At 43.6% G+C, this 16,232-nt stretch overlaps 4 protein-coding genes and 1 pseudogene across 4 annotated transcripts in view; 3 read left to right on the top strand and 2 right to left on the bottom strand.

Moving 5' to 3' along the window:
- The window catches only part of LOC116834992 (histone H2A type 2-C), a 299,566-nt gene that overhangs the window by 18,348 nt on the left and 264,986 nt on the right, over positions 1-16,232 (top strand). The window lies entirely within an intron of this gene.
- Positions 8,668-9,247, bottom strand: LOC116834999 (histone H2B 8). The gene has a single exon (XM_032797455.2). It carries the CDS (start codon positions 9,245-9,247, stop codon positions 8,867-8,869), a length of 381 nt encoding a protein of 126 aa, XP_032653346.1. The 3' UTR covers positions 8,668-8,866.
- Positions 9,566-10,034, top strand: LOC116834993 (histone H2A type 2-C). Its single transcript, XM_032797449.2, has one exon. It carries the CDS (start codon positions 9,585-9,587, stop codon positions 9,972-9,974), a length of 390 nt encoding a protein of 129 aa, XP_032653340.1. The 5' UTR covers positions 9,566-9,584; the 3' UTR covers positions 9,975-10,034.
- On the bottom strand, positions 11,185-11,833 carry LOC116835005 (histone H1.10-like; annotated as a pseudogene).
- On the top strand, positions 14,360-15,441 carry LOC116834997 (histone H3-like). The gene is made up of 2 exons (XM_032797452.2): positions 14,360-14,949; positions 15,231-15,441. Exons 1-2 carry the CDS (start codon positions 14,711-14,713, stop codon positions 15,394-15,396), a joined length of 405 nt encoding a protein of 134 aa, XP_032653343.1. The 5' UTR covers positions 14,360-14,710; the 3' UTR covers positions 15,397-15,441.

Genomic DNA, 16,232 nt, shown 5'->3' with positions numbered 1-16,232 from the left:
GAAAGAAACTGGATCTCTCTGTTTTGCATTTCAAGGAATTGAAATAGGGTGATCGTCCAGGGCCCTCCAGGGAGGGGAAGCCTGGGAGAAAGCAATGAGGAGACAAGGGGAGGGGGTTATTTCCCTTTGTTGTGAGACTCAGGGCGTCTGAGTCTTGGGGTCCCCCCAAGGAAGGTTTTGGGGAGACCAGAGTGAGTCAGGCACTGGAATTCCTGGCTGGTGGCAGCGCTATCAGATCTAAGCTGGTAATTAAGCTTGGAGGTTTCATGCAGGCACCCACATTTTGGACAGTAAGGTTCAGAATTGGGACTTATGCTTTATGACACCTTCTGATTATTTTTACCTATAATTTCTAAAGATCTGCAGACTTAAATTAAAATGGAATTGTACTGATTTTGCGTGCGAAGTGAGTGTATATAGCATCAATTTCCAAGTATTGTTCCCAATGTTTATATAAACAGTTCAGAAGTTGACCATTTCTTAACATAAAATAGTTATTCCTGGCTATCAGTTTGAGGAATTAGTTCCTTATTTTGAAGTAGGTAAGGAGTCTAATTTTCTGAGTGATAATTTCTGCACTTATTCAAATCAACACCCGCAGTATTGCGTGTACTGCAAAGGGAATATTACTTTATATCACCAAATAAATAAATATAATACTTATTAAACAAATATAGATAAGATAGGTAGCAACCAGCACTCTAAGATGACCCAGGTTCTATCTTTGAATGAAATATGTCCTTCATGTGTCCACTTTGGAAAATGACAGCAAAGGTATCATTAGGGACTAGGTAGGAAAAAGATGATAGATCAGGAAATCTGATTGTTCAGATTTTGCTGCATACTGCAGATCCTACAAAAATCAAATGAACATTTTGAAACAAACAAAAAGCCACAGATGGAAATCACTTTTATCGGAAGACACTCCAGAAATGAAAATACCATAACGGAATATGGAAAATAGAATAAAATTCACTTTGAAAGGGGCTTTTATTTTCAGCAACTCACAAAAGCAATTGGTTTTGTACAAAAAATGTAGAATTTCATTGTCTTTATAGTTAGGAAGGACTTAATAACATGACTCAGTATAAAACAATAAGAAATTATTTTTTAAAAATCAAGTCTTGGGGACTCTAAATAGAGCGGATGGAAGAGTGGACAAAATGAGAAGACCCAACATCCCACTTCTTTTCCTCTAAATCGAGCATCAGCATCATTCAGACAGCAGCAGGTAGTGAGACAAAAAGAGGATGAAAATGACTAACTGGCTATTTTCCAGTCTCCATTCAGGCCATCTCCCAAGGACTACACCAGGGCCGGCTTTAGGCCTATTCCACCAATTCCCCTGAATCGGGTCCCATGCCTGAGAGGGCCCCGCGCCCAGTGAGATTCGCTTCCCTGGCTAGAGGTGCCTTTGTAATTTTTATTCATCTGGCGGAGCTTCGGGTCTTCAGTGGCAATTCGGCAGCGGGTTCTTCGCTCGCTCCTGGTCTTCGGCGGCACTTTGGTGGCGGGTCCTTCACTTGCTCTGGTTCTTTGACAGCGGGTCCTTCAGTGCTGCCGAAGACCTGGAGCAAGTGATGGACTCGACTCCAATGTGCTGCCAAAGACTCAAACCATCACCCGGTGAGTACAAACCCCATGTGTTTTTTAACATGTGTGTTTTTTTTAGTTTTTTTTAAGTCATCCCTGCAGGGGCCCCATCGAAACTGTTCGAATTGGGCCCCGCACTTCCTAAAGCTGACTTCTCCAGACTTCCTCCATTCACATTGTCATTTCTTTTTACACGTACTATGGAGCTAGTAAGTCCCTTGAAGATGTTTTGTAGATGGTCATAAATATTATTATTCTAATACAACAAATTGGGGGGAGGAATTGATAAAAAAGTGTCATTTGGGGTATAAAAAGAGTGTGCTGCGACTTAAATATTTGCCTTTGTTTCTCTACAGCATTTTGTATATGTGTAGATGTAGTGAATGCATTGGCTACTCACCCCCAATTCATCACTGGGGTGTGGCATTCTGCACATCTGCTGAAATAAACCTGTTTCTTGGTTCTGACCTTGGAATTAGCTGTGGTTATCTGCTACAGCAAGTAGTGGCAGTCTGATTAGCTAGGTTCATAAAGTCACCCATGGGCTTGGTTGGTGATCCTGAAATATCTTTACAGGTACTAAAGGTTTTGTTTGAGTGTGATGAGTTATGCTGTTACTTACACTGAATGTTTCAAGTGAAAGGGCTTGGCTACACTTGCAAGTTGCAGCGCTGGTGAGGGGGTTACAGCGCTGCAACTTAGCAGGTGTCTACACTTAAAAGCTCAGCCAGCGCTGCAACTCCCTGTTTGCAGTGCTGGCTGTACACCTGGGTCTGCTTCCGGTGTAGCGAGACCAGCGCTGGTGATGCAGCGCTGGTCATCAGGTGTGGACACTCACCAGCGTTTTTATTGGCCTCCAGGGTATTAGGACTTATCCCAGCATTCCTTTTCAGCCTCTCTGGTCAACTTGCTTTAGCCTCCACTGCCCTGGCTCCAGGTGAATCTGTCCTTTAATGCCCCGCAGGAATTTTAAAATCCTCTTCCTGTTCTGCTCTCAGCGAGGCGTGAGTGCAAATCAATAATCATTCATCAATCAGCAACGAATGCCTCCACACCCCCAACACGTTCCCCAGCAGGGTCACAACTGCCGAGCTATGCAGGATCTAATCAGGTGTGTGGGGGAGGAGACAGTTCAGTGCCCAGCTGCGATCCAGCCGCAGAATATGATATCTACGACCAGATATCACAGTCATGCAAGAATGGGCTATTGCCGTAGATACGTTCAGTGTAGGGTTATTCTAGGCCGTTGAAAAGTTAAAAAACTGTAGGAGTGGAACCTACAAGCTAAAGCCCGTGGATCGGAAACCGATCGCGCTCTGGTGCTGCCCCCAGCGGTACTGCTGCCAGTTTATAGCAGGTAGGCAAGGCATCGGGATAGTCGATTTACCTGGGATGTAACCCATCCAATCTTTAGGATCATGATCGGACAGTTCTACAGCCTGGAGACCAGGATAGACAAACTTGATAGTGGGACACAGAGGTGTGATGTTCCTGCCAGGACATGCAGCCAGGACTGTTTTCACCAGGAAAAGCAAAGCCAGTTGACTGGGGGTCGCCTACTAGTTGAGGTATACGGAGGCAAGCAGGATCTGTCAGGTAAGAAGCTTTTTATACAAGATGCAAATGTTTGGGAGCAGGGGGCTATGCCTAGATGTGGAATGCCCACTTGATTTGATCTATCAATCGTGGTTAATCTGCCTCTGTAATCTCTTCAAAAGTTTCAGCCAGAGCGTGTGCAATGCGCTTCACAAGTTTATGGGAGAGCGAACTGTGTTCCTTGTCCACCCAGGCTAACACGTCCGCGCCATGTTGTGCCGTGAGAGGTGGGGGATCATTGGCTACACACAGGGAAGCTGCGTAGGGACCAGGGGGAATCCACATAGCTTGTAAGGGTCTCCGCTCGCTCGCAGGTGACCCTAGGAGCAGCGAGATATCTGGAAGGTTCAATTCTGTTGAAATGACAGGGTACTAAGTGCTATTCTCCTGCACCTGATCTTTGCATAAACCCCATGGCTAACAGGGAAAGAGAAAGGCATCCTGAAACCCACCCTGCCCCTTGTGAGCCGCGTGTGCAAGATGCCTTTCTCTTGATTTCCCTGTACCTGATCTTTGCATAAACCCCATGGCTAACAGGTATTTCCCAGCACTGATCTTTGCTTTCACAGAAAACCCATGGATTCCATGTCAATCGTTCCCCAACTTCCTTTCCCAGGTCTGCTGCCATGTGTTATTATCCCTGTTAGCAGAACCAATCAGACCCACCTTTTCCCCAGTGATCCAAATGGCTTTAAACTCACCAACGGTGTATTTCGATCTGCTGCAGTGTCCAGAGTGTGGGTATGTTCATCACTGTCTGTGAATGATGCCTATAATATACTCTTAAACAACAAAGCTTCCTCTGTATTAACATTTTATCTCTGTTTTTTTTTAAGTTGTCCTTGAGTCCATTGGAGCAACAGACATTTTGAAGGCTAAGAACTTAAGAAAATAAGCCAAGGAAATCAAGAAGGGAACAGCTTGTGAAAAGCAGTCATGAATATGTATTTCCGCAGAACAGAAAAAAGTTACAGCATTTGCGGAAAACAGTAGCATTAAGAAGATCAGGCAGCAAAAGAGAACACAGATCGGCTGCTAAGCCTCATGGAACGCGCACATCAGATTGTACCTCATGCAGTCATGGTAGATATGCAGGCAGACACTACCGTGAGCTGCTAGCCCATCCCATAACTCAACACATTGTGCCCCACTGTTTCCTCATATCTAAACCCATTTCCAGCATCCTGGTTCTACCACCATCACCTGCCCCCAAACACCCAACACATTCACCTCACACCCTCTGATTAACTACGACCCTTACCCCTATGCATCAACCCCCATCACCATGCAGCATTTAATCCTCAAGTGCAGTAGGCAGTGCATAGCCTCAAGGAAGAACATATTCAAACCTATGAGTGTAATGCTCCTCACCGTACCCCCCTTTCCTGTTTTATGTACTGTATTTTTAATAAGGATTTCTTGTCTTTTAAAATATGTTTTATTATTATAAGAAGTGTAATATACTGACCACCAAGTGAAATAATAGGAAACTACAAATCATTGCAACCACTGCAAGTAACTGCTGTGGGCACTGCACTAAACTGCATGTGGAGCAGGCACCCCCAACATTACTGTTGGCTTCCAGCCTCAAGTGCTCCTTTAAGGCATCCTAATCCTTGAAGCACTGTGCTAGGCCTCTCTATAGCCTGCTCTCTGGCTGTGTAATTCAGCTCCAGGCGTTGAAACCTCGGAGGCCCATCGTCACGGAAGGTTTCACCCTTCACTTACACAAATATTATGGAGGATACAGCATGCGGTTATAATCGCTGGGATGCTCGTGCTTTCCACCACGTGTAGCTTCCCGTAAGACTTCTCATCTCCTTCAAACGTCCAAAAGCACACTCCAAGTCATTCTGCACCGGCTCAGCCTGTAGTTGAACCGGTCCTTGCTCATGTCAACGCTTCCTGTATAGCCGGTGTATCATGAGCCAAGGCATTAACGAGTAAGCGGAGGTCTCCAAGGGATCACAATGGGCATTTCGACGTCCCCACGATACGTGTGATCTTCCGGTCTGGGGAAAAAAGTCCCTGCCTGCAGCTTTCCTGAACATGCCACTGTTCGAAAGATGCATGCCTCATGCACCTTTCCAAGCCATCTCCGTGTAAATGTCAGTGAAACGCCCCACGTGATCCACAAGCCCACCTGGAGAACCATAGAAGAAATACCCTTCGGATTAATGTACTCGATGCCAGTTGGGGGTGCCAGAATAGAATATGCGTCCCATCTATTGCCCCCCACAGTAGGGAAACCCATTTGGGCAAGCCATCCACAATGCCTGCACATTCCCCAGAGTCACGTTCATCTGAACAGGATGCGATTATGGCCCTGCAAACTTGCATCACCACTATTCCAACGGTCGACTTTCCCACTCCAAACTGGTTGCGGACGCATCGTAGCTGTCTGGAGTTGCCAGCTTCCAGACTGCAATAGCCACCTGCTTCTCCACTGACAGGGCAACTCTCATCTCGTGTCCTTGCGCTGCAGGGTGGGGCGACTCAGCACCAGTCCTATGAAAGTGCTTCTTCGCATCCTAAAGTTCTCAGCCACTGCTCGTCATCCCAGACTTGCAGGACGAATGTGATCCCCCACTCAGTACTTGTTTCCGAGCCCAAAGGCGCGTTCCACGCTGCAGAGCCACGTCCATTACTGCGACAGCAATTTAGTGTCAGCCCGCGTCAACCGCATCTATTTCATCATCTGAAGCTCTCACTGTCACTTTGGAGCATAAGGAATAGATCAGCTGCCATATCGGGATGTGCTGGCAACATTCATCGAGCAACATCCTAAGCAGCTCATCGGGCCCATTTCTTACTGAAATCACGCGGCAGAATCACAAATGGCACCAAACGGGTGCTGAGGAAAGGGAGCGATGCACCACGGGTCATTGGAACAGGAAGCGGAATAACCCGCACGCCTTCCGTCCCCTTCCCACAACCCCCAGCAGCACAATTGGGACGAGGTGCTCTGTGGGATAGCTGTCCACAAATGCACCACTTCACAACAGCGCTGCAACTGGTGCAAGTGTGGACACCTTGCGCAGCGCTGGTCGCTGTCAGTGTGGAACACACTGCAGCGTCTGGCCATACACAGCTGTACGACCACAGCTGTAAAACTGCCAGCGCTGCAAAACTGTAAGTGTAGTACAAAGCCAAAGACTGTGACTGCCCATGGATGTGGTCTATGCTCTGAGCTGCAGTCTATCTGATTCATCAAATAAAGGTTCTTTCTCTTTCCTCAAGAATGACCAAATTTTAAATCTAAAGGTCTTCTCAGTCATCTATGCTTCACAAAGAAGAATGTTCTAGACTTTTATCTACATGCTAAATTGTAAATACATATTGTCCCACCAAAGAAAAGTACACTTACTATTAAACCATGTTATTTAGTAGCACAGTAAATTAGTATGTTGACCAGTAAGAAACATTGTAGAAAAATGCTGTGTTTATGTTCTATAGCTCCATGGCATATATTGAGGTGGGGATACTTGAAAAACAAGTCATGAATGTGAGAGGGCTCAGGAAAGCCAAGCTTGACCACAGTTTAGTTATTTATTTTATTTCATTTGCTACATATTCAAGAATATATTTTAAAAAAATATATTAAAACCCTTTTCGAGGATTGGGTGGAACTCTTCTTAAAACCACCTGTTAATTGAGGCGGCCTTTGGAGCAGCTCTGTTTAGCCAATTTCCTCCAGCAGCAGTCCACAGGGGGCGGAATCTCCTGGGGAACGAAAGAAGAACTCTTTCCAGTCCTGCTAGAAGAGCTTTTCTTCTTTTTCTTTTTTTTTTTTTTTTTTTTTTGGCTGTTCCTGGAGTCGCACGCACATCAGCTCTGGTCTCCAAGAGGTGAAGATGATGATAGAAAATGAGGGAACAGGGAAGGAACTGGGTGATTTAGGGACCAAAATATCTTTTCTGTTTGGCTATTGAAAGCGGGATTTACCCGTTCGTTAGTTTGAAAAGCCCGCGCTGCTAATGGATTGGTTAATGATAATCCTCCGTTGTATTTCCGCTTTGAAAATTCTTAGAACTACATAGACTTCTGTAGGTGGCGCTTTGAATACTCACTGAGTATAAAATTAGCTTTTGCAGGGTTTTCTATTGGATTTTGAAACACCATCATGTAATAAGGGGCTCGGGGTGGGGGTAGTCAATGCATTTTCTATTTTGCTTTTAAACATATTGATCACGTGGAAACCTTCATTCTCTATCCGGCTAAAAGTAACCTGGCAATGAGTTAGTTTGAGGTGGGCTGTACGAATGATAAGAAGGAAGCTTAAATAATTATTGAAGGGTAGTTGTGCCACCCTCTAAATAATCACAAATTAAAACAAAACTATAACGAGGATTGAGAAGTTTCAACCCATTCTGTGGGTTAACTATTTCTATTATCCTCTCCCCTTCCTTATCTCCGGGGATTTGTGTGCACGATAGTTGTTCAACACTAAGAGAAAGAGAGCAGGGATGACATTGATTAATGAACTGGTCGTTTTGAAAGAAAAATAGCGAGAGATGGAGCCTCTGATCTAAGGAAGAAATAAATATGCACCGAGGTGGCAGAAAAGGGCAGGAGGTTTTGTAGCCTGAGTGTCGGGGCGGGAGGGGAGGGGGAAGAAGAGCCGGCAGAAAAACGCGGTAGTGGGATGGTTCTAGGATCCTGAATTTCAGGGAACCAGACAGTTTTTTGCGACCATTTCCAATCTGTGTTTCCAGAGCTCGGCCGCTATGAGCCGATAGGAGGCCAGCAAAGCCTACTAGGCAGGGCTTTCTGAAGATACTAACTTTAACCTAAGACTAACACGGCTACCCCTCTGATACTTAACTTTAACCTGTGTGCTATTCACGCCTAAGATAGTCAACATCCTGCCCAAGGACATCCAGTTACGCCGGGGTATCAGTGATGACAGGGTTACAGGCTGCTCAGCTCAGCCATCTGCAACTTCCAAACCACACAAGTCTCTTTTAAAAGCCACCACCTTCACGATGAAAGGAGCTGTAACATCCCCATAACTTTGAACATCTGTTAATTTTTATACTTATGTTCTTATATTAACAGTCCGAAATAGCAAGATTATTCAGATAAACTAGAGAGGGAGGGGGAAACATTTGAGTTTTAGCTACAGGAACTTAAAAAATGATAGAAACAATGAGGCAAACCAACTATCTTTCAGGCAGATAAAAATGATATTCATGGAGCCAAAACTTTTTAGGTGAACCTCTAGGATTATTCTTCAGAAAAATAGAGTACTGAATCGTGTCATCTGGTAATATTTCAAATATTTTATTTACTGGACAAACCGTTTAGCCATATTTTATATTCGGAGGTGGGAGGATACACCTCAGCGTACTCTTGTTTGGGAGGGGAAGAAACGAGAAGGACGAGGAACACCGTTTTTCATTAAAATTTGAAACCCCAAAGTAGTTTAAATTGACGCAATGGTACATTTACTAAAGCAAAAGCAGTCCCCTCCTCGATATAGGGGACATACGCAATTAAAAACATGCTTTAACAAGTCGCCGGAGACTAAAGCACTTTTAAAAAAAATACAATTTGTTGGAGTTTGAAGAACACAAACAGTAGCAGTTAATGATATCAGAGCTCTTTGGATGAGGAAGTGGATGGCTCTTAAAAGAGCCTTTGGGTTATAAGTGTTGGTACTCTTACAGCAGACGACTTACTTGGAGCTGGTGTACTTGGTGACGGCCTTGGTGCCCTCAGACACAGCATGTTTGGCCAGCTCCCCCGGCAGAAGCAGGCGCACAGCGGTCTGGATCTCTCGGGAAGTGATGGTTGAACGCTTGTTATAATGCGCCAGGCGAGACGCTTCACCAGCGATGCGCTCGAAGATGTCGTTCACAAAGGAGTTCATGATCCCCATGGCCTTAGAGGAAATACCGGTGTCCGGGTGAACTTGTTTCAGCACTTTGTACACGTAAATAGAATAACTCTCCTTCCTAGTCTTTCTGCGCTTCTTATCGCCCTTCTTCTGCGTCTTAGTCACAGCTTTTTTAGAGCCCTTCTTTGGAGCAGGAGCAGATTTTGCTGGTTCAGGCATTTTTGTTCTGTGTTCCCTCACACACTGTTTAAAAAAAATTGCAATGCCGAAAGAAACTGAAGATAGCTCTATTTATACAAAACTTATGGACACAAAAAGTTTCAATTTCCTGTCTTTCTATTGGTTCCGAGACAATAGCCGCGGAACAATTGTCCCATTAACCTTCTCATTGGTCAGAGTTACATCTCTATCACCATTGGCTGTTCAAACCATTAGTACTTTTCAGCCTATCACAATGTTTGAAAACTCCAAATAGAAAATATATAAAGGCAGCGCGAAACTCATTTTTTTCTGAGTTTTGCTGATTCTTATAGCAGTTTTTTTCTTGTGACTGACAATGTCAGGCCGCGGCAAGCAGGGAGGTAAAGCGAGAGCCAAGGCAAAGTCTCGCTCCTCTCGGGCTGGGCTGCAGTTCCCAGTGGGTCGAGTGCATCGGCTGCTCCGCAAAGGTAATTATGCTGAACGGGTGGGAGCTGGAGCTCCGGTCTATATGGCCGCGGTGCTGGAGTATCTGACCGCTGAGATTCTCGAGTTAGCCGGCAACGCTGCTCGGGACAACAAGAAAACCAGGATCATCCCCCGCCACCTGCAGCTCGCTATCCGTAATGATGAGGAGCTCAATAAACTCCTGGGGAAAGTAACGATCGCTCAGGGGGGTGTCCTGCCCAACATCCAGGCCGTGCTGCTGCCCAAGAAAACTGAGAGCCACAAGGCCAAGAGCAAGTGAAGGTAATCGGGAAGAAACAAAAATCTTCAGTCCAAAAGGAACCCAAAGGCTCTTTTCAGAGCCACCTGCAAAATCAAAAAAGGGCTTGATTATCTGTTTCAATCACACTTTTAAAACAACCCTATTTTTTCTTCTTGGGAATAAATGATTGAATTGGAGTTACAGTAACTGGAATATAGGTATCTGAAAGTAAACTTTCAACAATTATGCACAAGGCTATTTTCCTAGAAACAAGGCACTGAATCCCTCCTATACGTGTTCGTTAATTTTGTAGAATGTTTGTGGAAGACAGAAACCTCCCGGAGAGTGAGTTCACTTTTGAAAAAGTGATTAAATTGGCACTATTTCCTTTGTGTGTAACTGTTTGGCCAGTTCGGCTGCTCGGTGTAAAGAAGCGGGAATTCCTAATGACGGCAACATATTACTAGATGTTTCCAGAGACAATGCAATAAAATAAAATGGGAAATACAGTACCCATTAGCGGTTATTTGTTATAGATCTGTGAAAAAAGGTATTTCCAAAAGGCCTATGAATTTGACTTTGGCGGGAAGGCCGGGGAATAAATTTGAACTAAAACATGTATCGAGACTCTCCTTCAACAGTTTTAGCATCACTGAAAGGCGGATTTTCTCCAAGAGGAATAATGTTGTGGGTTGTCTGGCAAATCCTTGTACAGAGCGGGCTTTTCAAATTAACCAACAGCTTCATTCCCTCTCACCAGCAAACGCGAAGAGGATCTTGTCCATATACAATCATCGAGTCCTCTAACTCGCCCCTGTGAACAAACGTAGTTTTGCAAGGACAGGGCACACATATTCTGACTCATCCCTTTGAAAATGTGTGGGGACGTCTGATTCTTTTAACTGCATGAAAGCTACTTCTTGTAGTTTTTTATTATATTACCCTCAAAAGGAAACTAAAATAACCATGAATGCGGGGGGCGAAAGGAGGAAATTAGAGCCAAAAGAAATATAATCTTTCTACTGGGCATTAGGGAGAATGAGCTACTACAGGAAATCGCACATACACACTTTTGACCGGAGTCGCCTCTCTTTGACCCTGAGCAGAGTTCATGTCTTTTACCCCTCATTGTGGAAGCAGCATGAGGTTACCAGTCAGTGAACTAGCTCTTTTTTTGAAAGGGGATGGGGTGGCTCTTAAAAGAGCCGTTGAGTTCACCTAAAAAATAAGAGGGAGGGGAGGAGAATCTTTACTTCTTCTTAGTCGCTGCCTTCTTAGCCTTTGCTACTTTGGGTTTGGTTGGCTTAGGCTTGGCAACCTTGGGCTTCACCGCTTTGGCCTTAGCCGGGCTCTTAGCTGCCTTCTTGGGCTTTGCCGCTTTAACCCTTTTAGGGCTCTTGGCTGCTTTTTTCGGCGCGGCAGCCACTGGCTTCTTGACTTTTGTCGGGCCTTTTTTCGCGATCGCAGCCTTTTTAGGTTTCTTGGCAGCTGGTTTCTTAGGCTTTGTCGCTGCCTTCTTCTTCGGTGCCTTTTCCTTTGCTGTCAGCCGGTTTCTTGCTGAGTTTAAAAGAACCAGAGGCACCGCTGCCTTTGGTCTGCACCAAAGTACCCTTGCTTACAAGGCTCTTGAGTCCTACTTTGATGCGGCTGTTGCTTTTCTCCACATCGTACCCTCCGGCGGCCAGAGCCTTCTTAAGAGCTGCCAGCGAGACCCCTTTGCGCTCCTTGGAAGCGGACACCGCCTTGGTGATCAGCTCGGTCACGCTGGGACCAGAAGGGTTGCGGGCTTCAGAGCCCGCTGTCGTCTTCTTCGGTTTCTTAGTGGCGGCTTTTGCGTCAGGAGCAGAAACAGCAGGAGCTGCAACAGGCGCGGTTTCGGACATAGTGACTATTCTTTCTGACACTAGCAAAACAAAACCAAACCACTTGAGGTGAACTAGTTCAGTTGCCTGATATTTATATACGGGAGCAATCCTGTGATTGGTGCGTTACGGAACCCGCCCAGCAAGGCAGATCGGAGTCTTCTTCCCGCTTGATCTGTTTTTTTTTTTCTTCACAATAAAAAAAAAAGTGTATTTTTTGTTCAATATCTGCCTCACACTAACCCAATTTCCGATCTGAGTGAAGAGTAATCAGGGTATTTTTTTTCAGCAGAATTTCAAGTTGAATAAAGGTGTATTTAAAGAAGAGTCAATAAACAAATCTTGGAACTGTAGAGATTTAGGGACGGAAACTATTTTTTCCTTGTTAAATAAAAGATAATAGTTGTTCATAAAACCACAGTTACAATTTAATATTATTCTTTAAGGCATTTTCTATATATCAGGGTAGAAAGTCCTTGATTTGAATCAATTTCCTCTGTAAAATGATTTCAAAGTGAAGAAAGAAAGACAAAATTCTTTGAGCTCCCTGAACTAAACCTTTCACTTCCATTAAATCTCTTTAAATATTTTGTAATTCCACAACACCAATAACTATGCACTGGGAATAATTTTTAAACTGCATCTTTGTACATGTTCCCGTATAAGATAAATTACCGTTCTTATCTTATGATAGGGATCTGATTTACAAATGGACTTGGAGTGTGTTGAAAGTTTTCTTGGTGATTATAGTCCACAATACTATCATCTATGATGAACATACTAAACCGAAAGATAGTCGTTATGTATGTAATCTATGCTGAGAGGCTAGGATCACACTCCCTACAGAAAAGGTGGCTGTCCATCCCTCCAACCCATTAAAAACGAATCAGACCTTCCATGCTTTCATAGTAAGAACTGATATTTAATAGGTCCTTCTTTAACTCAGGGGAGTAAGGAACGCTAAACTACTAAATGTATAACTTTCAGTGAAACTACATACTAAGAAGTGATATTTTAGTAGCTCCTTTAACTCCAGGCGGGGGGAGGGGGGAAATCTCTTAATGACTAAATATATAACTTTTAGTGAAACTACATTTGGTAATTCCTACCTGTATTCTAAGCAAAAAATTACCCTCCCCTCATCTATTAAAAATAGGTTGCATCAAAGCAGTTGCATTTTTTTTCCAGTTCCATATCACATATGCTGGAAAAGTATGGATCCTTGAAGAGTTGAAACATTCAAGATACATTCATGTGGTGGATTGAAATATTAAAGCTTTTATTGAGAAGAAGATTTTCTAAATACTTTCTGCAGTAAATGATCTTATGCCTGGGGATGGCTGTAGGTCCTTTCAAAACATTCTTTGGGAAGCTGAGTGACAGCAGACACTAATCAAAAAGATTTCTGCTCCAGCTAGAAAGCAGCATTATTGAAGTATTAAAAATAATTTTGGGTTGTAATGTTTTAAAATGTAGGTTTGAAAGATACGGCTTCCAAACAAGTATGAATGTGGGAGCCAACCATTCTGTTTCTATAAATTCTGTCCTATAGGAGAATAGCCACAGTGTAATTGTATAATGGGGTTGGATGTTTTTGGCCATTCTTTGCAGGTTGGCTTAGGTCTCCAAGGGTCAAGAGTGAGAACCGAGTGAGGGAAAAGGGTCAGATTCTTTGTGATTTCTGTCTGGCTACTGGGAATGGGATGAAATCAATGTGTGAATCTGAAAATTCTTCTACAAAGATTAGCCAGTGCAAATCCCCTGTATTTCTGCTTAAAAGAGAATATTAGAATGATATAAATAATCTATAGCAGTTGGAGGATGCCTTAACTACTCATTCAGAATGCTCTCTCTGACTTTCCAAAACAAAAGAAAACCTTCTGCAGTCTTTTCAAGACCTTTATTCCCATATATCTGAAGAAAAAATAATATTTAAAAGAGATCAATGGTTGTGTGTAGTTTGGGGTGAGGTATGTAAAAGGTAAGCAGGTGACTTGAACAGTTTTTATGTACTGTCGTCTGATCTAATTGAAAAGTGAGCAAAGGTGTGATTTTTTGTTTGTTTTAGGAATTAAGAAAGGGGAGAGAAGGAAAGAGATTTATGTCTCCCTAGCTGTGTATTATTTTTCTGCTCCTGAAGGCCATCTGCTAAACTAGGTGATTTCTTGTAAAACAAGATAGGTCAGGATGAAAATGCAGATAAAGAAAACTTATCCTTTTACTACTTATATATTGCAAGAGATTATTATTTAAGACTGCCCCGGTTTGCAATCTGAGGTTTAAGGCAGTGTGAAAAGACAGTAAAGAGATTCTTAATTAAAAAAAAAAAAGTGCCTTTCAGTATGAGAGGTAAGAAGTGTGGGGTAGTTGCTTTCATCTTCTGAAAGCCTGCTAATTAAAACACTAACTAGAACCAGCACAGAGAGATTCGCTGCCCATTAAAGATTTTGTGGTTTAAGTCCCCTATCTCCTGAGATTGGTGCTCGTGACGATTATTCAATTTTAAGAGGAAGCGGGAATGGTATACAGATTAACTAATTGTTCAATTTAAAAATAAATATATAAATAAAAAAATAAAGAAACCTGGAAGGCAGGGAAGGGAAAGATTCTGTATGGCGAAGTGGTTTCAGTAAGAAAGGAAAACGGGACGCTGGTGTGGTCCAAGAATCGTAAATTTCAGGGAACGAGATAATGGTGGCGAGAATGGACCCGGGAAACAGTTAGAATAGACTAGCAGAGAGGAAGGATTGCATTTCTTTTCATAGCGAAGCGCGGGATCTACAAATTTTTAAATTAGCCAATGGAGCTTGGCTGCTTTTCATAAGCCAATGAGAGCGAAGATTTTTTTCTATAACTTTAGCCAGAGCACAGCGATCTTCTATTTAAACCTGAGAGAGCGGGCATCTATTTGAAATGGCCAGGACCAAGCAAACCGCCCGTAAATCTACTGGTGGTAAAGCCCCTCGTAAGCAGCTGGCCACTAAAGCTGCCCGGAAGAGCGCTCCTGCCACTGGGGGAGTGAAAAAGCCCCATCGTTATCGCCCCGGCACTGTGGCCCTGCGAGAGATCCGCCGCTACCAGAAATCCACTGAGCTACTCATTCGTAAGCTGCCCTTCCAGCGCCTGGTGCGTGAAGTCGCCCAGGACTTCACGTCTACACTACCCGCCGTATCGGCGGGTTACAATCGATTGCTCGGGGATCGATATATCGCGTCTCATCTAGACGCGATATATCGATCCCCGAGCGCGCTTATATCGATTCCGGAACTCCACCAATCCCAACGGAGTTCCCGAATCGACAGGGGGAGCCGCGGACATCGATCCCGCGCGGTGAGGACGGTGAGTAATTCGATCTTAGATATTCGACTTCAGACTTCAGCTACGTTATTCACGTAGCTGAAGTTGCGTATCTAAGATCGATTTTCCCCCGTAGTATAGACTTCCAGAGCTCGGCCGTTATGGCCCTGCAGGAGACGAGCGAAGCCTACTTGATGGGGCTCTTTGAGGATACCAACCTGTACGCTATTCACGCTAAGAAAGTCACCATTATGCCTAAAGACATCCAGTTAGCCCGGCGTATCCGGGGTGAACAGGCTTAAAGGCTGCACTAAACTATCTATATCCCCTGATAATAAGTTAAAACCACTTGTATGTCTTTTAGAGCTTGAATTTAAGGGTGTATTTTACTTAGTGGATTATCTAAGGGTGTTCCTCTTGAAAACAGAATGTTGTACAGGAAAAGGTATGTGGGGGAAAAATGGTAAGGATGGCTTTGGAGGAGCATACTTATCTGGGAAGCGGGAACACAAAAGTTAGACAGGCATCTCTTTAAAGACACTACTAATACAACAGTGTCTTTGTATCCAATATAATGTATAGTGCAAATTACAAATGAACTGTGAAGAAACCTAAGATAAAACCCAGAGGTAAAATCATCAGACTATCTAATAAAGGGGTTAAAAACAGGATCCTGGCCAATAATAATAAAAATAATAAATAATTCATACTTAACCATTAAAAATGTACATTTATATATAACACTAGAAGTTTACAAATAAAAATGTGAACTATCATGCCTTGAAATGTTCAAGGACCTTGATAAAATATGCATTACATAAACTTGGTGGAACAACTAAAAACAATAAGATACTGTAATTACTAGTTAAAAACTATACAAGAAAGAGATTAGGCCAAAGAGGTTGTGAAGAAGCTGTCATAAAGCATAATTCCCAGTTCTGAACCTTAGCGTCCAAAAGTGGGTGCCTGCGTGAACCTCCAAGCTTAATTACCAGCTTGGATCTTATAGCAGTGCCACCAGACAGGAATTACAGTGCCTGCCTCACTCTGGTCCCCCAAAACCTTCCCTGGGGGACCCTAAGACTCAGATGCTCTGAGTTTACAACAAAGGGAAATAACCCCCTCCCCTTGTCTCCTC

The sequence above is a fragment of the Chelonoidis abingdonii genome, chromosome 1 (genome assembly GCF_003597395.2).
Source record: "Chelonoidis abingdonii isolate Lonesome George chromosome 1, CheloAbing_2.0, whole genome shotgun sequence".
Classification (NCBI taxonomy): Eukaryota; Metazoa; Chordata; order Testudines; family Testudinidae; genus Chelonoidis; species Chelonoidis abingdonii.
This window is presented reverse-complemented; position numbering and strand designations above follow the sequence as displayed.